This window comes from Peromyscus californicus, unplaced genomic scaffold (genome assembly GCF_007827085.1).
Source record: "Peromyscus californicus insignis strain IS unplaced genomic scaffold, ASM782708v3 Scaffold_4__1_contigs__length_199733344, whole genome shotgun sequence".
NCBI classification, from domain to species: Eukaryota; Metazoa; Chordata; class Mammalia; order Rodentia; family Cricetidae; genus Peromyscus; species Peromyscus californicus.
In genome coordinates, this window is record NW_026294562.1 from 158,510,032 (window position 1) to 158,530,369 (window position 20,338).

Genomic DNA, 20,338 nt, shown 5'->3' on the forward strand with positions numbered 1-20,338 from the left:
GATGTTGCCTCATTAAATGTTTACTGCCCACAGTACAGCAGAAAGCAGAAAGCCAGGTGGAAGACGAGACAGCGAAGGTGCAGCCAGCCTAGGGGACAGTGACTGAGCATGCTGCCCGCACCCCCAGAGGGGGGCTGCCCAAGGGGCGCCACGTCAGCCTCCTCACTGCCCCCTCACACTGCTCCACCTCGGACTTTCCTTCCCGACATTCACTTGTTCCTCCGCCTTTTCTCAGCCCTTCCACCCTTCACTGTTTTCTGAGACAAGTATCCATATGAAATTCAGGCTGCCCCAAAACCATGATCCCCCTGCCTCATGCTCCCAAATACTTAGATGCCAGCAGGTGCCACCATGCCTGGCTCTCTTCCTTTTCTTTTACAGGGTCCTTTCTCCTACTTTTCAAAAGTAGAAAAAAATCATCCTGAGTGAGATGACCTAAACCCAGGAAGACAAATATGTATGTATTCACTTACACGCAGATATTAGCTGTTAAGTAAATGGTAATCAAACTAAAAATCACAAAGAGAGATTAGGTAACGAGGAAGGCTCTAGTGGGGGATGCACGGGTCTCTCTGGGAGGGGGAAATTTTGTGGTGAACTCAGGGAGGGCGAGGATGGGAGCAGGAAGGATGCAGGCTGGAGCGTGTGTGTGTGTGTGTGTGTGTGTGTGTGTGTGTGTGTGTGTGTGTGTGCAGTGGAGACTTCTGGAATCTAGGGGGGTGATCCTAGTGAGGACTCCCAGTAATGGAGGATGCAGATGCGGAGTCTGAACTGGCTATCTTTTATAGCCAGGCAAGGCTTCCAGGAGTGGGACTGGGTTACCTTTGGTTGAGTTGTTGGTTGTTGGCCAAGCGGGTCCTGTGGAGATCCCTCAACAACCCAGGCTGATGCTAGGACAGAAGGTCACTTTCTGGAAACCGACAGCAGGGGGCATTGCTGAGGACAACTTCCACACAGCTCACTGAACAGAGAGGTCAGGCTGGTGTGGGCTTGGAGCCTTCACCCCTACATTCTAGTCTCTTGGTGTGAGAAAGGACTCTGCAGGCTACAGAGAAACCTGGACACCAACCCAGCCACAAAACCCTCCACCTGCAGTCTGTCCTGCCTGCAAGATGTGCTGGGGCAATGGCGGTGCAGAACTTATGGCAGTGGCCAACCAATGTTTGCTTTAACTTGAGGCCCACGCCACAAGAGAGACAGCTCGTGCCTGATACTGCCTGGGTGGCCAGGAACCAGAGACTGGTTAGCCCCGAGAGCTACGGTAGAACCAAACGACTGGAAAAAAAACAATCAATGAAATGGAGGTCTCCATCAGGTCCCTCCTCTCAGAGATCAGGGAACCCTGCAGAAGAGGGGGAGGAAAGACTGTAGGAGTCAGAAGGGATGCAGCAGGATCCCAGAACACAGCCCACTGAATCAACTCCGTGGGGCTCACATGGGCTCACAGATCCTGAAGCAGCAAGCACAGGCCCTGCAGGGGTCTGCACCAGGTCCTCTGCAGATACATTATGGCTGTTAGCTTGGTGTTCTTTGAGACGCCTAACGGTGGGAGCAGGTGTGTCCCTGACTCTTGCCTGCTCCTGGGACTCTTTTTCCATAAGGCTGCCTCCTCCAGCCTCGATATGAGGGCTTGTCTTACTGTCTTTTGTCCTGTCTGGCTGTCCTCACTTGGAGGCCTGCTCTTTTCTGAGGAGGAAACCGAGGGGCAGTGGATCTGGGGGACAGGGGAGGTGGGGGGAGCTGGGAGGAGTGGACAGAGGGGAACTGTAGTAGGGTGTAGTGTATGAGAGAAGAGTATACTTTCAAAAAGAAAGTTGAAAACTTCAGATTTAACACTTTTCTGATACCCACTAAGCCTGAAGCTCCCCAGTCAGGAGAAATTAGGAATGTAGACAGTAGATGTGGCCAAGGACTTCACTGAGAAGGTCCTGGAACAGAACACAGAGATGCTACGCAAGGGTGCAGAGGGCCGTGCGTGCGGAACAGGGGGCGGCCAAGAGGCAAGGAAGGGGCAAGCTCACCTTCCTGAACAGCCACCAGAGGGAGGAGTTAAAGTGAAGGAACATGGATGGGGAAAGGCACGACCTGGGCCTGGCACTGGGAGTCCAACAGGGGAGTCACAGCGCACCAAGGACTGCAGCGGCCCAAGCCACCCCAGGGACACATCAGTGCCCACAAACTCAGAAGAGCCAGCCTGATGGTACGACACATGCCTGGACACTGAAGAGAAACTATTTCATTTTTTTCCAGTGACATTCAGACATTTAGAACATACTAAACTTGCCTGTCCTTGTAGTATGACCTCTGATTCCCATGAGAGACAGTCTGGGCTGTTCAAGGACAGCCTGTGTAAGGGCTAACATTATGTTTTAAGTTTAAATTACTGTGCTTAAGAGATCTATAAATCAAAAAATGCCTCTAACTGCAAGCCCCATTTGCCTAAGGACAGATAACTTCCTGGAATTCTGGGGCTGTGTAGAGAGCCGTGCACGGCCGCGCCTCAAAGATGGCACTGGCATCCGGCTTCTGCCTTCCCGATGGCAGGTGATCCTTATTTGGCTAAGGCTAGGATCTGGCTTACTTCCGCACACCTGGACCTAATCTGGCTTGCTTGTGTATGTCTGACCCTATCGGCATTGTCCACGTGGCACTACGGGGTTGGTTGTCCAGTGGCTATAAAGGGCGTGGGCTGGCTTTCCCCAGGAAGAAGATCGGAGGGGAGAGAGATCGGAGGAGATCAGAGTGAGAGAGAGAGAGAGAGACTGAGTGAGTGAGTGAGTGAGAGTGAGAGAGAGAGAGAAGAAGAAGATGGCTTTCCCCGGGGTCAGAAGATTGTTCAAGGTTCCTGAATAAACTGCTTGGAGAAGAGCCTGGGGTCGCGTCTTCCTTGCTGGTCGAGGCAGACGCGACAGGGCTGTTATTCAGGCAAGATAACAAGACACATGTTTTCACTTCTGTAAACAAGCTTGGTTGCCCCAACTACACAGGACGTGCTTGATCATACATAAGTGAGAGGTACATAGGCAGGAAGTACATCAGGATACATGCTTGCCCCGACTGGATGAAGGTGGGAAGTATGTGGGTAGCCTTGTGGGTTTTTCCTTTATAAGCCCCTGACTAATGTAATTCAGCACCATATTCTGGGAATCCCGGGCATGGACCTGGCCAGTGTTCATTGTCTTGACTAGTATTTAATAAACCTTGCTTCCAATTTGGTTCAAAAATTGTGGCATTGGTCTTATTCTCAGCTGGTGGGTTTAATACTTGGTGTACATGGAGTTCTAGTCTCAAGAAAGAAAGAAAAAAAGATACTAAACACAACATACCCACTAAAGGCTAATCATTTCTGTTTTCATAGTTTCAGCTGGAAACTCTCTAGACTTGCGTGGCTTTGTTGCTGCTGTGTGGGATTCTGGGGTGGGGGTGGGGTGCCACAGAGCTAAGAGGAGAAGAAAAGGAGATGGGTAAGAGGGCAGGGACAGAGGGGTGTGTGTGAGGTGACAGAGAGCAGACAGAGAGGGCAGCCGTGGCCAGGCCTTCCTGTCCACAAGCCAGCTAAGTGTGCGGGGTGACAGCCTACAGGAGCTGCTTCAGACACAAACACAAACGGGCAGGGCCAACTTAGAAAATGTAGTTATTCATTTGCTTACTCATCTATTTTTGCTTTTTTGCAGTGTTACAGACTGAACCCAAGACCTTGGTTGGGAACAAAGTACTCTACCACTGAGCTGTAGGCCCAGGGCCATATTTAAAATGTTTTTCTTGTTTTAGTTTGTTTGGAGATAGGGTCTCACTATATAGCTTGGCTGACCTGGAACTCCCTATGTAGACCAGGTTGGCCTCAAACTCACAGAAATCCTCCTGCCTCTGCCTGAGTACTGGGATTAAAGGTTGTACCACCACACCTGGCAAATAATAATGATGATGATGATGATACCAACTCAGAGCTAGGTGTGGGGGCATGTGACTGTGGCTGAGCACTTGGAAAGACGGAGCCCTGCAGAGTTCAAGGCTAGTTTAGAGCTACACAGTGTGACCTGTCTTCCAAAGCTGAGGGTTAGGGATAAGACTCGGCGGTCGAGCATTTGCCCAGCACAGCCTGAGGCCCCAGGTTCCATCCTCAGCACTTCAAAGAGTAAAACCAAACATCTTAAAGTCCAATTTAGAAAAGTTCACTGGGGCTGTATCTTATTCACGTCTTAGAAATTCTTCCTTTTTAAAAATTTTATAAACAATTGGAAAACTGCTAAGTTTTTTGCACCCCAATAAGCCTCTCTGCCAAGGCAACAATCCATATTAAACCAAATCAGACCGAATTAGAAAAAGCCCCGATTTAATAGATAAAACATTCCCAGGTGATTCTCCAGCTCCCCAGAGAGGAGACAGAAAACCACATGTCTGTTTTCTAGGATGCAGCTTAAATACCCTGTGGGAGTGGTCTCGAGCCTCTCTGGGGGAGGAGCCGTGTTTGGTGGGCTTTGAAGGGGCGGGTTTGGGAAAAGAGATGGAGGAGGGGTGCCTGGACGTCTTTCTGTATGCTGTGAATATGTGTTGCTCTGATTGGTTAATAAATAAAGCCATTTGGTCTATGGCAAGGCAGCTTAGAGGCAGGCAGGAAATCCAAACAGGTAGACAGGAAGAGAAAGGAGAGGCAAGGCAGACGCTGCAAGCCGCCGCCAGGAAAAGCAAGATGTAAAGGTACTGGTAAGCCACAAGCCATGTGGCAAAGTATAGATTTATAGAAATGGGTTAATTTAAGATACAAGAGCTAGCTATACAGTTTGTAATTAATATAAGCTTCTGAGTGATTATTTTATAAGCGGCTGCGGGGTCTGTGGGGCCGGGCAGGACCGGAGAAAACTTCAACTATGGGAAGGGAGTTGAGGTGGATCTTCCATAAGAATATTCCAGACTCTTTGGGTATAGGATGCTAGGGTGCCAGGGGCTGAGGTGGAGCTCCCACTCAAACAAAAACCTCGCAAACAAATAAAAACACCCCACACCCAAATTAACTGGACTGTGAATGCATGGAGTGGACATGAACTGTTGAAGAGATATAAAACTAATGGTTTTTCTTGCTCTAATTCTGTCATGGTCTTTTTGGTTTTGGTTGGTGGATACCTGCATAAAATATATTGGATACTGAAAATGTAAATTTCAACATGTAGCTCCAAGCTTCCGCCCTGAATGCCTACTCTAAGGTCACAGAGTTTCACTGAGTTATACAGGCTTTGGGTAAAGTGCTTAATTTAGAAAACAAAGTGCATCTATGTATCTGGCGATGTCAGGAAGCCTGTCCCTACTATGTTGTAAGTTAGCAAACACCACTTGCCATTCCTCGCTGGTGACGGGGCTACTCTGATTTAACTGCTGATGCAAGCCTTCATTTTCTCTCACCACCTCCTGGACTCGCAGCCTAAAGGTTTTCATTTCCTCCTGAAATGAGATGCATGGAAACCGTCACGCACGTGCACACATTCGGTATCGGCTGGGACGCTGTTCTTGGGGAAATCAAATGTAACAGTCACGGTGACAGCAGAGTCCTGCTCTAGCACCAGGCTTAGTCTCTGGGTTCTGCTCAGGAGCACAGACCTGAGACAACAGCCAAGTCACTGCAGGGTCGCTGCACACAGGGACAAAGAACCTGGGTTTTAAGTTGTCGGCTTCTAACCTGATGTCACTTTGCTGTAATTGGCAAAATAATTGAAAATTTTAAAGGAGGGAGTTAGAAGAAAAACAAAACAAAACAACCAGAGACTGAAAAGTTTGCTTTGTTTAGACTTTAGAGGGTACATTAGAGTTTTTGTTTTGGTTTGGTTTTTGGTTTTCAAGACAGGGATTCTCTGTGTAGTCCTGGCTGTCCTGGAACTCGCTCTGTAGGTAAATTGGAGTTTTTACATAAACAGAATTTTCGGTCCTAGATGAAAGCTTGCGTGAGCAGGTGAGGGTGCTAGTGTGGAGGTGCCCTAACCTTGTCCTGCAGAGCACAGGAAGTCCCAGCTCAGAGGCATCACCTTGCTCAGCCAGACTCCCTGGCCAGAACACACTCGCTTGCTCCCGGCAGTCTGCACGGCTCGCTCTTTATATTTTTTAACTGTCTTGTCAGACTGAAGCCATCAGGCCAGCTGTTTGTTTTGGCTGAGTCCCACCTGTCACTGGCAATGCGTCCCATGGCTTCTGTCATGCTACAAAAGTAGATTGAGCATATGTGGTCAGAAGCTGCATGGCTCACAAAGCCTGCAATATTTATTAATTGGGTTTTTATAAAAAATGTGGGATGACCCAGACTTAAAAAGGGCATCTAAATGGAAATTTTATTATTACTTTTTTGATCAGTGAACACAAGATAGTTAATGCTCTTAAAGATCCAATGTCCATGGGGCTAGAGAGATGGCTTAGTGGTTAAGAGCATTGATTGCTCTTCCAGAGGTCCCAAGTTCAATTCCCAGCAACCACATGGTGGCTCACAACCATCTGTAATGGGATCAGATTCTGGTGTATATATAAAATATATGAATAAATAAGTCTAAAAAAAATCCAATGTCCAATAGTATGTCATAAGGTTTCTTGAGATGGGACAGGTAATGGGAAGCATGACTGAAGACCAGGCTGTTGGGCTCTTAAAGGACCTGTCCCATTCAGCATTCCCTAAAGACCAACTCTTCTCTCCCTGGATCCTTCCAATACCTGGCCCCATAGTGAAGACCTCAGAAGCGTGAGGCATAGAAGGGCCCAGGGGGGTTAATAATGCCCAGGTCTAGTCTCCTTGGAGTTGAAATGGATGCCGTTCTCAGGAAATAGTGAAATGGACAAATCCTTGTTTTTAATACTGCTGACAACTCGATCACAATGCACCTCTGGGGTCAGTGCTTCCTGGGACCCCAGAGCATTAGGATTCCCTAAAACACCCTGGGCATGGTCTCAGTGTGGCCCAGCATCTGCTCTAGCGCTGGCGTCCACAGCTGCACAGTCATGGATGACGTACAGTTCTTCCTTTGCCTCCCAAGACTGCCACTCTCGTGGACTACCTGTCCCCAGACCACAGCTTCTCAAAGCCACTGCATCCCCGCACACCTCTCCTCCAAACACCACCCACCCACCCATCATGCTCTGCCAGACCCACCTTCCTCCTTCTCCACCTCTTTTCCCCCAGCCATCCTACACACTCCTCCATTCTTCAACAAAGGCTGGAGTATACACCGCCTTAGGCACGGTCACGTCTGAGCTGTTTCTGCAGTCTGAAACAGCTCGTCTCTGAGACATCTGCCCACCTACCTCCAGCGTGCTGTTCAGTTTGTCCTTCTCTTTCATTCTGTCCTCATAAGCCAGCAACAGTGGGGAGAGGTACTTTATATCCAACTGCGGGTGGAGTAATGAAATAAAGGATGGTTAACAGAATTTCTTAGACTGAAATACAACCATCATGGCTTCTGGGTTTTTGTTTGCTTTTTTCGGGACAGGGTTTCTCTGTGTAGCCCTGGCTATCCTGGATTTTCCCTGTAGAGCAGGGTAACCTCAAACTCAGAGATCCACCTGCCTCTGCCTCCCAAGTGCTAGGATTAAAGATGTACACCACCACCACCCAGCTCATCATGTTTTTTTAAAGGGCAAGAAAGCAACTTATTCTGGAATGGTTTTTAGTAGTTTGACAGAGCCAGAGAATATGGGCCTGAGATCAACTTTCACTTACCAACCAGGGGGGTGTGGGGCCCTTTGATGGGAGGCCTTCGATTTGGGAACACTGAAAATAAAGCACACATTGAAGACACCGTCAAGCTGTCCCTGAAATGCCATGGGGTAGACAGACATTCTTATCTTAGTCTAGAACAGACATCATCCTTCTCTGTGCGCATGTGTGTGTGCATATACATGGGAAGTGTTTGAGAGCAACACCCTCATCCCCTAAATACTGCAACATGTTTCCTAAGAACAAAACATCCGTTTAGTTAACAAAGTACTGTGTAAAAATTAGGAGATAACACTGACACACAACACTATTACAAACATTCAGACTATCTCCGACTTCATGTTTCCACATGAAGAGAAAGAAAGGAATGATGGGGAAAAGAAAGGAGGGAGGGAGGGAGGAAGAAAGGGAAGGAGGGAGGGAGGGAGACAGTGACATTCTCCTTTGGCCTCTTCATGTGTACCCATGCATGAACACCTACACACACACACACACACACACACACACACACACACACACACACACACACACGTTCTGCCTTCCCAAAATAAGTAAGAGGGAGATCACATCTGGAGAGAGGGACTAGGAAAAATGTCATTGAAAATGTGGCATTTGCATAGATCAAATGAAAAGTGTATGGAGCGGGGATGCTGCAGTACCAACAGAGGTGACAATAAGTTGTCACTGGGCCCACTTGCTTTGCCCCACCCACAGCCCAACAGAAGGACAAAGTCTAGGCAATGTGTTTTGGATCGTGTGAACTCCCCCAGATTAATTTTATTATTAAAAAGTTAATGCTGGGAGCTGGTGTGGTGATGCACGCCTATAATCTCAGCACTTCGGAAGCTGAGGTGGGAAGCTCCTGCTGCAAGCTGAGGTCGGCCTGAGCTTCATAGTGGGTCCCTGCTTGGGCTACAGTCGGAGACCCTTTCTTAGAAATAAATAAGTAATATTGGAGTTAGTAGAGTGCCTGCCTAACATGTACAAGGACCAGGGTTCAATTACCAGCATCACTAAAAAGGAAAGATTACTATTACGCAAAATGAAAGAAATCAGTCACAAAAGGCCACCCATAATGCAATTGCACTTCTATGAACTGTTCAAAATAGGCAAATCTCCAGAATTAGAATGTAAATCAGGACAGATGTGGGGCACACCTTTATCTCTGTGAGTCTGAGGCCAGCCTGATCTATGGTGAGGTCTAAGAAAGCCAGGGCTATGCAGAGATATCCTGTCTCAATAAACAAACAAAATAAGAAAGTAAACCAATAGTTTCCAGGGGCTGCTGTAGAGGAAGTGCATGCTGGGAAAACAGGGTGGATTTGACGGGCATGAAATGTCCCGATGGGGTGTAAGTCTGGATACATTAACTCATCAACTGTACACATGAAATGGCAAGATTCAGTAGGGGAGGTGTGAACACCTGCAGTCCCAACACTCCAGAGGTAGAGACAGGAGGATCAGGAGTTCAAGGCCAGCCTGGGCTACGTGAGACCCTGTCACATAAAAACAAAACCATTAATGAATTAATTAATTAATTAAATGGGTGTTAAACAGACAATCTCAAGTCAAATGCTGCAAAATACTAACTTTAAAAAGATGTCTTTTGGGGCTGGAGAGATGGCTCAGGGGTTAAGAACACTGGTGCTCTTCCAGAGAACCTCAGTTCAATTCCTAGCACCCACATGGTGGCTCACAACCATCTGTAATGAGATCTGGTGCCCTCTTCTGGACTGCAGGCATACATGCGGACAGAACACTGTATACATAATAAATAAATAAATCTTTAAAAAAAAAAAGATGTCTTTTAAGGTTACCCATCAAGTAAAGTCCATGAAATACTCAATAGCTTCAAAATCTAAAATACATCTAATCTCAAGCATTTTTGTTTAAGGGATACTCAACCTGTATGTTAAAGCTGTATTAAAAAAAAAAAGAGTTAAAAGAAAGTCAGGGGTTGGGGGTGTAGTTGGTGTACAGTGCTTATCGAGAATGTAAAAGGCCTTGAGTTCATCTCCAGTACATTTAGAGACAAAAACAAAAATCTCCAGAGCCCTACAGGCAGGACTCACAGAAACCCTCCTGAGGGGAGAATGCTGTGTCTGTGTCTGCCCTCCGCAGACCACAGCTAGAGACAGTCAGTGATGTGTTCTGTGCCCTGAATGTCTGCACCTTCCCCACCCCACCCCCATGTCCCGGAGTTCTCTAAGAGCAGAGGCCAGGCCTCCTGCCTTATCTTGGATGCTAGGAGCTTATTCAGCAAGTCTATGGACTTGGGCCCTGTGCTCACTGGAGTAAAAATCCATTGACTTTCTAGAACAGTGATAACTCTGAGGAAAGGGGCTGAAAATGGAGCAGCTGATATGAACCTTTAACCCTTTACTTTACATGTTCTGGCACTGCCCAGTGTTTCATAGGCTCTTTACTGCCTCCATTATGGGTTAGGATGAAGGAGGCAGAATGTCCTGTGCTTTGGTTCCTTCTACGATTTGAGTCTGAAATGCTGCCACGGCTCAGGCTCGAGGACTTAGTTGCTAGCTGATGGGGCCATCTGCAGAGGCTGAAGAGCTGCAGGGGGTGGGGCCCAGCGATAAGATATAGGGCCATGGACAGGCCTGCTACCAGGCTGGCTCTTAGCTTCCTGATCTGCAGAGATGTAACAAGTCGGAGCAGATAAGGAACATATAAACGGAAGCATTTAAAAGTCACTCAGAAAGAAATATAGGTGGCCACATCAATCACACATTTCCATTTGCACATAGGGTTTCTGAAAGAAAGACGGAGAAAAGTTTTTTTGGAAACTTTTATAGTTAATGCATTGGAGCCCGGAGGTGGTGCTGTGGAGGGGACTGGGAAACAGCAGCAGTGCAGCCGAGTGGGAGAGAGAGCAGGCACTCTCAAGTGAGGCTTTTTTTTTTTTTTTTCCCAAGACAGGATTTCTCTGTGTAACAGCGCTGGCAGTCCTAAAACTCACTCTGTAGACCAGGGTAGCCTCAAACTCACAGAGATCCACCTGCCTCTGTGTCCTGTGTACTGGGATTAAAGGTGTGTGCCACTACTGCCCAGAGACAGGGTCTCACTATGTAGACCAGGCTGGCCTCAAACTCACAGAAATCCACCTGTCTGTCACCCAAATGCAGGGATTAAAGGCATGAGCTACCAAAAACCCCTCAAGAACCAGAAATCAATTCAACAGTAAAGGCTAAAGACAAACTGTTTCTTCATGTTGGAAACATTACCTCTTCCTCAGATAAATGCCTGAATTTTGTTTGGTAGCGACTGAGTTCTACATTCAGACGATGGACAATCATCTTCAACCCCCTGTTTTCATCCAGCAGGTCTTGGTTTTGCTTCCTTAGGCAAAGTAATTCAGGTGTGGCTACTGAAAAACATCGACTTCATATCACACAACAATCAATCGTATCAAAGTCACCCAGATTTTATATAAGCTAGTAGTTGATCTTTTTGTTCCCTTGTAGTGAATTGTACATAAATATATATAATGTCTATACATATAATTTATATAAATAAGTTATGACATTTAATAAAAATGATACAGTAGATAAAAATCAAAATTCAATAGGCATAAGGGTATTAATGAAGGATCTTAAATATTACAACATAAATATCGACCACACATCGACATAAAACAGGAAGTAGATTCTCAAAGTGAAAAGTGCATAAAGCCCCGACTGTCCCTTAGCAGTAACACCGAGGACGCACCTTCCTGAGAGGCTGCCTTTTCTGCCTCCTTCAGCCTCCGGCTGTCCTTCCCCGCTCTCCTAAGCTGCAGCTGTAACTCCCTCATTGCTTGTCTCATGGCGCTCAGTTCCAGGCTAAGGGACTGGTTTGCAGCGTGTAGATGCACGGTTTCTTCTTTTAACTCCTCAAACTTTTCTTTGGTCATTTCTGTATATCTTTGATGTACTCTCCCAGCTACATCTAAAGGGTACAGAAGAAAGGCAGACATAACAACGAAAGTGACCACTGTGCATCAAAACACTCGACACTTTATTCCAAAAGCCACGGAAGCAACAAGTTCACATTAGGCCCGGGGCGTGTCCCTGGTGTCTGAAAAGTCTGGGTACCCAGGGGAAGGAAGAGGGGGGCCAGGGCCAGAGGAGGCAGGGAGGAGCTTCTACCTGCAGGCTTAGCATCCTTTTTTTGACTACCAGGGAAACTCTCCAGCTACAGGTAACCCTTCTGGATAGTGACTTAGTAACCCACTAGCCCCCACCAATTCAAATGCTAATGACACTCTCAGATAGCGTCTGAGCAAAAGCTGAGCTTTCCTGGCCCTGCCGCTAACCCACCTGCTCAGTGCATCTGGTAAAAGCCTTGGTTTCCAGCTGTGCCTAGAGACTATAAAGTTCCTATAACTGCTTCCATACTGGAAAATGTCGACCCATGTTCTCAGGCCCAGGTCACTCACAGCTCAGAATAAATGACCTCTTCTCCCCTGTGAGGAGAGAGCTGAGTTCACAGCAGATGTGTGGCTCCTGTGTGTTGTGTGTTGGCCAAAGGCCTACCACATAAGGTGGCTACTTATGTAGGGGACTCACCTGACTCTAAAGAGAACATGTGTCCCTCCCTCACTTTGACTTTTTTTTTTTTTTTTGGTTTTTCGAGACAGGGTTTCTCTGTGTAGCTTTGCACCTTTCCTGGATCTCACTCTGTAGCCCAGGTTGGCCTCAAACTCAATGAGATTCACCTGCCTCTGCCTCCTGAGTGCTGGGATTAAAGGTGTGCGCCACCTGGCCTGTGTCCCTCACTTTGGCTATTAGACCATGCAAGCAATGGCCCCCAGTGAATGGGAAATCCCCACAGGAATCTCATGCTGAAGCCTAGCACAGCAGAGAAGGAGCCAGAGACTTCACAGCAGCTTGGCCATGCTAACTCTGGCCTCTACTTAAAACCTAGCTTTGGGTCAGGACCCTGAGGCTGGGCTTGTGTTTTGGGGGTAGTCACTGGAACTCTTTGTCCCTCTTCTTAAAGTGGCCATACTGAATAAATCTTTTTCTTCTTTTTCCTATGAATTTGACTCTTTTCAATTTTATTATTATTGTGTATACAAGATGTGTGTATGTCAGGTGTGGATACATGTGTGATAGTGTGCATGTGGAGGTCTAAGGAGCCTACTCAGAACCTCTTGCTGAAAATCAGTGTGATGTACACCCTAAATTCAGATAGGCTGCACAATGGACTACTCCCAGTGGACAAAGAGCCTGAGAACCAGAAGTCAGGTGTTGTACTCGTTTCGAGAAACCCCCAAAGCCAACCAAGGAGCCCGTTTCCAATGCAAGCACATAAGGGTCCTTTTATTCAGGTTCAACCTGGGCCACCACACGGCAGATGGAAGGAAATGTGGCGGTGACCACGAACCCAGGTGTAGAGAGTTTTTATAGGGAAAAACCACAAGCCGGGAATTACAAGCTTGGGATCAGGCAGAAGGGATATGGGGCAAGGTGATTTTTTGAAACTATTGGTCTAGACTTTGGGCACGAAACCACATTTGAAACCATTGGGTTAGACTTTTGGCGGGGAACCACAACCTGCTGAACAGGATTGTCTGGATCTTGTAAAACTTTACTACCCTGTATCTATTCGAGTTGTCATGGCACATTCCTGAGATTCTTCCTGGAACTGAGTACAGCACGTAATCTGAGATGGCGGCCCTTTCCCTAAGATGGAGCCTGTAAAGTCAAGTCCAGACCTTCACACAGGCACCAGCACTCTCTCAGAACACAGAACCAAAATCCCCAAGAAAGAGCAAAAATGAAGTCAATCCAAGTAAAAGACAAAATAATACTTTCAGATGAGTGATGGGAGACGTAATAGCCCCACACTACAAATCCACTCTGAAAGCTACTGCTGCTTCCCACCTGTACAGGAGGTCAGCCTCAAAAAGCAGCAGGCCTCAAGCTGAGCCCTCGTTTCTATGTACCAACATCCAGGCCTCCAGCACACTCCACAGGGCCACCTCCCACACAAGGACTCAACACATCCCACAGGCCCACCCTCACCCCAGTCCTGAGCCCTCCCCACAGACCCACCCTCACTCCAGTCCTGAGCCCTCCCCACAGGCCCACCCTCACTCCAGTCCTAAGCTCTCCCACAGGCCCACCCTCACTCCAGTCCTGAGCTCTCCCACAGGCCCACCCTCACCCCAGTCCTGAGCTCTCCCACAGGCCCACTCTCACTCCAGTCCTGAGCTCTCCCCACAGGCCCACCCTCACCCCAGTCCTGAGCTCTCCCCACAGGCCTACCCTCACCCCAGTCCTGAGCCCTCCCCACAGGCCCACCCTCACTCCAGTCCTAAGCTCTCCCACAGGCCCACCCTCACCCCAGTCCTGAGCTCTCCCACAGGCCCACCCTCACTCCAGTCCTGAGCTCTCCCACAGGCCCACCCTCACCCCAGTCCTGAGCTCTCCCACAGGCCCACCCTCACTCCAGTCCTGAGCTCTCCCCACAGGCCCACCCTCACCCCAGTCCTGAGCTCTCCCCACAGGCCCACCCTCACCCCAGTCCTGAGCTTTCTCACAGGCCCACCCTCACTCCAGTCCTGAGCCCTCCCCACAGGCCCACCCTCACTCCAGTCCTGAGCCCTCCCCACAGGCCCACCCTCACCCCAGTCCTGAGCTCTCCCACAGGCCCACCCTCACCCCAGTCCTGAGCCCTCCCCACAGGCCCACCCTCACCCCAGTCCTGAGCTCTCCCACAGGCCCACCCTCACCCCAGTCCTGAGCCCTCCCCACAGGCCCACCCTCACCCCACTAATACTCAGTGACTAACACCTTCCTCAAACCTAATCACAGGGGCTTCATGAGGAGTTGTAAACTTTCCTCAGATGAGACTATCCTAGGTTCTCTGCAAACACTAAGCATGCCCAGTGTAGTGAACTCCAAAAAGCCAGTACCTGGAGAGGGAGGAGGTTTTTCACGTAATGGCACTTTCTCATCCTAAGGAAGAAAAGGCAGAGTATGAGACAGTGTGAGCATCTCCCACAGTGGACTGGCACTGAGTGAGGCCTGTGGGTGGAGGGAGAAGCTTCCTCTTCCCTTGGCTCCTAAGGGTCTTTCTTTAGCCCCCACTGTTTTCTTATAACCAAAGAGCATACATTCAGGGGCAGCCCCTCCTGGTGGGCTCTCGTCTTCTGTCTTTGCCTTCATGCTCAGTGACTGTATCTTCACTGAAGGTCCATTCACTTTGTATATGAAGCATGTGACATACTGTGAGTGCTGGACCCTAAAGAGGACCCACTGACTCTAAAGCGGGGCTCACTGCTGAGAAAAAAGGTCACGCATGCCTCTCACTCTGGAAACTTAGAAGTAAGAGCAGGCTGGGAGCTGCCACTGACTTTCCCATTATGTATAGATATAGTGCTGAGACTTTAGTTCCTGCTGAAAATGAGGGTGTAAGTCTTCTGAGAATCATAGAGTAAGCTTTTGTTTTGTTTTCTGAGACAGGATCTGTGTTTGTAGCCTATCACCCGTGAACTCATGATCCTGCTGCTGTGATGAATCCCAGCTGCTGGGGTTACAGCTATGAACCACCACATCTGGTGAAAAATGTTTAACTTCTACATTCCTAAATATAGACTTCAGCATGGACTTATTTCTGTGTTTCCAACTTGGTTATTAAACTGCCTACCATTCGAGGAATCACGGAAGCGATTTCTTGCTTTTCCGAAGTCGTCTCCATGACTAAACTTTGGAAGAGGGGCAGTCCCTTCTGTTTTAAGAGTATCAGGTGAGGGCCAGGTGTCAGGTCCAAAGGAAGGTCACTCCCCTCTCCCAGGAGCCAGAAGGGACAAATGGTTAACAAGGGTGCCTATTAGCATACCAAAGCACATGCCTGGTAGCAGGCTCCCTCAGTACCACAAGTACCTAGCTCTTCTCACCTCTTTCCTACCTTAAACTTCCTCCAGCTCAGGGGCTTCCCTCCCCACAACTACTCAACTCTCTTGATAACCCCGTTATTTCAGCGATACCCTGTCTTGGTCTCACGCTCAGTCTCCCACTCTCTTGGTCCTCTCTTTGTCTTCATCTCTCACTCTCCACACGTCTCTCTCCCTCTCTCCTCTCATGGCCAAGTCCAGTCTGCTGGCCATGTCTAGTCTACTACTTTCTCTCTCTGCTCTGGTCTCTTCCAGATGCCTCTAGCTGTTCTCTCCCTCCTAGCTACAATAAAAACCTTCCCCTTAACCACACCATGAAGCAGTCATGTTTATACAACAGGGATGTAGCTAACCCATAATGCACTTGCCTAGCAAGCACAGGGCACTCAGTTCAAGACCCAGTACCTCAAAATATTAGTGTGCACAAGTGTGTGTGTGCGTGTGTGTGTGTGCACGCGCGCGCGCATACGTGTGTATACGTATGTGTACATGCACACACGTATGTGTGTGTGTGTAAATGTGATGTTAAAATGGAGCCCCCACAGATACTAATAGGCACCCTACAGAGACACTGTCTACTCAAGTCCCTAGCAGCACCCTGGGGCCAGGATTTCACCTGGGAATTGAGTTTACGTCCAAGTGGGTATGACCACATATCCTGCTACCCACCCCCTTCCCTGCCTCCAGCCTGGGAATGAGAGAGCCCAGCTGCAGGCTTGTGCTTCAGCGCCTCCCCCATCCTTAGACTGATATAAAAAGGGGACCCCACTTTTGCTATGTGGGCTCTGATTCCCCACTTTGGAGACGCTGGCATGCTGTCTGTCTCTTGTACTTAGGTCTGAACCCTCCTTGGAGCTCTGATGTCCCTGTCTGTCTGTCTGTCTGTGCATGGCATTCACAATTCTAATAAACCCCTTACTCCCCAGTAGTCCATCTCAGTGTCCCTCTTGAGTCACCCCCCCTCTAAAACCTCACCACAGAAGGGGGGATTCAATGAAGCATGCAGCAGGAAAGTTCTTATGAGAAGATCTTTTCACATAAGTGTGCTATTATGATGAAGTAAAAGATCATACATCAGGATTATGTAGGATCGTGATATCATGTGTGTATGTATTATTAAGTTGGTTTCTATCCAAGGACACAGGGGAACTGAACATGTATGTACAAATCAGGAATGGAATCACAGTACTGAGTCAGGGACAGAAGTCACATGGCTTGAAAAAAGAAAGAAATCAAAGACAGACAAACGATAGCACACGTCAAATTTTAAAATAGGAATTCTTGAAAACAAGCTTACCTCTAGATTCAGAACAGAGTATTTACCATCTGGTTTAAAAAGGAAAAAAAAAGAAAGTTTTAAAAGCATAAGAAATTTGACACACTAGAACATACTCAAGAACTCGACTTACCTTGTCCCCAAGCATAGAAAGAACAGGATCCCCACAAGGCCGTGGCGACCTTGACCTTGACTGGGCCATCTCTCTGCCCTGCTCATTTCAGAGTCTCTGCAGTGGCTTCCATGGTCCCAGAACCACAGCCAAACCCCTCAGGGAGTTCAAGACCCTGAGCCTCCCACGCTATGATCTTCCCTACCTCCCTAGTCACGCTTCTCCTGCTGGCCAAGACAGCCGACCCGACTCCATCCTGCCCCCCATGGTTACAGGAGCACACAAATTAAGTCCTAAAATAGCAAGCTGCCTCAGAGATATAGGTGGAAAACAGATTTGGCAGGACCTCATCGTTGTGTGGTAACTGAGGTACCCCAGGAAGAGGGAGGGCCTCCACTCCACTTTGCTGACAATTTCTCTAGTGGCAAGCTGGAAACCTAGGTTGCTTCTAACGTCCCACCACTGATCTGAAGAGTAACTCTGAGAAACAGGAAACAACAAAAATCCAACCCTCTACAGGGTTCAAAAAAATTCACTAAGAAGCTTAATGCCCTTATCTTTTTAAATCTACTTTCCAACTCAATAAAATCCCTAGTAGCTGAACCATCACCACTGATTTGAACAGTTCAGTTCTGTTGTTTTTAAGATGGGGTCTCACATAGCCCAGGCTGACTCTGAACACTCTACTGAGCCAAGGATGACCTTGAATTCCTGCCCTGCCTCCACCTCCCAAATGCTGGGATTCCAGGTGTGTGCCACTACACGCAGCTCTAACCCAGGGCTTTGCAAATCCTAGGCAGACACTCTACCAGCTGAGGTGCGTCCCAGCTCCATTAGAAATGGTTTTGAACCAGTTGCTTTCAGCCAGATGTCATGGGACAGCCTAGACCACCTACATGCATCTGGCACATGGTGACAGCCAGCTCTGTGTCTGAGTGCAGCTTTGTTTCCTGGCGACTTTCTCTACCTGGCAGGTGCCACCATCCTCCTGTGCTGGTCTTTGTGTTCCCGTGTTACCTGCCCTGACACTCTGGACACCTCCTCTACAACTTGAACACGAGGGGATGAGCCCATGGATGCCCCATGGGAGTGTTGAATTTGCTTATTATTACATTTATGTGTGTGTGTGTGTGTGTGTGTGTGTGTGTATACACAATCTCAAATCCTCAAGCAAGTGCCTTTAATCACTGGGCTATCTTGCTGACTCCTGAATACATTTTTGATGAACAAATGGCTAAAGAACTGTAAGAAAAGGGTTTTGTTTTGTTTTTTGGTTTAGTGCTGGGGAGGGACCCCAGGGTCTGCTGTGACACCCACAGCAACGTCTATAGTTGGGGACATTTCTCAGTTGGTCTTGATTTGGTGTCCTACAGTGCTGCCTCAGATCTTACTGCCTTTCCCAATTAAAGCTGTGGGATTAGAGCTAGAGGTGAGATGCCAGTGGTTCCAGATGCTGGGGAGAGGGAGGAGTGCATTTACTTTCTGCCTTATTGCACGTTCAAATGAGCACGTTAAAAAGCTTGCACGGCAATTCCTGTACTTCCCCAGAGAAAATAATGATCTGTTTTTCCTTAGGCGTAAACTTTTCAGAAAAAGAATGGGATGAATAATTAAAACCTGCAATTCCCTTCATCTCAGGTTCCCTGGGGTACCAAGGTCTTCATCACAGGTTCACTGGGGTACCAAGGTCTTCATCTCAGGTTCACTGGGGTACCAAGGTCTTCATCACAGGTTCACTGGGGTACCAAGGTCTTCATCTCAGGTTCACTGGGGTACCAAGGTCTTCATCACAGGTTCACTGGGGTACCAAGGTCTTCATCTCAGGTTCACTGGGGTACCAAGGTCTTCATCTCAGGTTCACTGGGGTACCAAGGTCTTCATCACAGGTTCACTGGGGTACCAAGGTCTTCATCTCAGGTTCACTGGGGTACCAAGGTCTTCATCTCAGGTTCACTGAGGTACCAAGGTCTTCATCACAGGTTCACTGGGGTACCAAGGTCTTCATCTCAGGTTCACTGGGATACCAAGGTCTTCATCTCAGGTTCACTGGGGTACCAAGGTCTTCATCTCAGGTTTACTGGGGTATCAAGGTCTTCATCTCAGGTTTACTGGGGTACTAAGGTCTTCATCACAGGTTCATTGGGGTACCAAGGTCTTCATCTCAGGTTCCCTGGGGTACCAAGGTCTTCATCACAGGTTCACTGGGGTACCAAGGTCTTCATCTCAGGTTTACTGAGGTACCAAGGTCTTCATCACAGGTTCATTGGGGTACCAAGGTCTTCATCTCAGGTTCACTGAGGTACCAAGGTCTTCATCACAGGTTCATTGGGGTACCAAGGTCTTCATCTCAGGTTCCCTGGGGTACCAAGGTCTTCATCACAGGTTCATTGGGGTACCAAGGTCTTCATCTCAGGTTCCCTGGGGTACCAAGGTCTTCATCTCAGGTTCACTGAGGTACCAAGGTCTTCATCACAGGTTCACTGGGGTACCAAGGTCTTCATCTCAGGTTCACTGGGGTACCAAGGTCTTCATCTCAGGTTCACTGAGGTACCAAGGTCTTCATCTCAGGTTCATTGGGGTACCAAGGTCTTCATCTCAGGTTCACTGAGGTACCAAGGTCTTCATCTCAGGTTCACTGGGGTATCAAGATCTTCATCTCAGGTTTACTGGGGTACCAAGGTCTTCATCTCAGGTTCCCTGGGGTACCAAGGTCTTCATCACAGGTTCATTGGGGTACCAAGGTCTTACACATGAGGTCACCTGGCTCTGAGGATGGGTTTGCTTCCTTGGGTCTATCTCAGGAAAGCCCCAGCTAGCCACAGCTGTGGTTGTTCTGTCAGGGCCAGAGTGACACTATGTGGCCAGGCTGAACTTGACCCTGCCCTCCTGCCTCACCTCCATAGCTGGCCACTCTCTTCTAACTTAATGCTTCTCAGGTAGACCTCATTTCTCTTCTTTATATGGAGGGGCGGTGCCAACAACTCAACAAAGAGAGTTTCTTAGCTTATGTCATGTTGTGCTTGGGTCTACCCCAATCTTCACAGAGAGAAAATTCACACATGAACACATCCTTGCTGTCAAAATTCCAAATAAATCAAAACTCCCTGATGACCCTGACTGCTGAGGCTGTCCCTCAACACAGTGGGATGGTTAATACTGTCAACCCGACAGTGTCCAAAATCGCCCAGGAGACAAACCTCTAGGTATGCGAGAGGGTTTCTACACTGGGCGGAGGCGGGAAGATCCATCCTAAATGTGGGTGGCACCATTGCATGGACTGGGGTCCTAGACTGACCGAAAAGAGGAAGCACGCTGAGTACCAGCACCCATCTCTCTCTTCCTGACTTGTCTGTATACCCCTGCTGC

General features: G+C 48.2%; 1 protein-coding gene across 2 annotated transcripts in view; it reads right to left on the bottom strand.

Moving 5' to 3' along the window:
- Cep89 (centrosomal protein 89) overlaps positions 1–20,338 on the bottom strand; it is a 60,069-nt gene that overhangs the window by 24,445 nt on the left and 15,286 nt on the right. For both annotated transcript variants that reach the window (XM_052761036.1, XM_052761037.1), the window contains 7 exons: positions 16,882–16,910; positions 14,604–14,646; positions 11,411–11,629; positions 10,927–11,069; positions 7,691–7,741; positions 7,276–7,359; positions 5,333–5,436 (listed from right to left, as the gene is read on the bottom strand). In XM_052761036.1, coding sequence (XP_052616996.1) covers positions 5,333–5,436; positions 7,276–7,359; positions 7,691–7,741; positions 10,927–11,069; positions 11,411–11,629; positions 14,604–14,646; positions 16,882–16,910 — 673 coding nt within the window. The remainder of the gene's footprint in view (positions 1–5,332; positions 5,437–7,275; positions 7,360–7,690; positions 7,742–10,926; positions 11,070–11,410; positions 11,630–14,603; positions 14,647–16,881; positions 16,911–20,338) is intronic.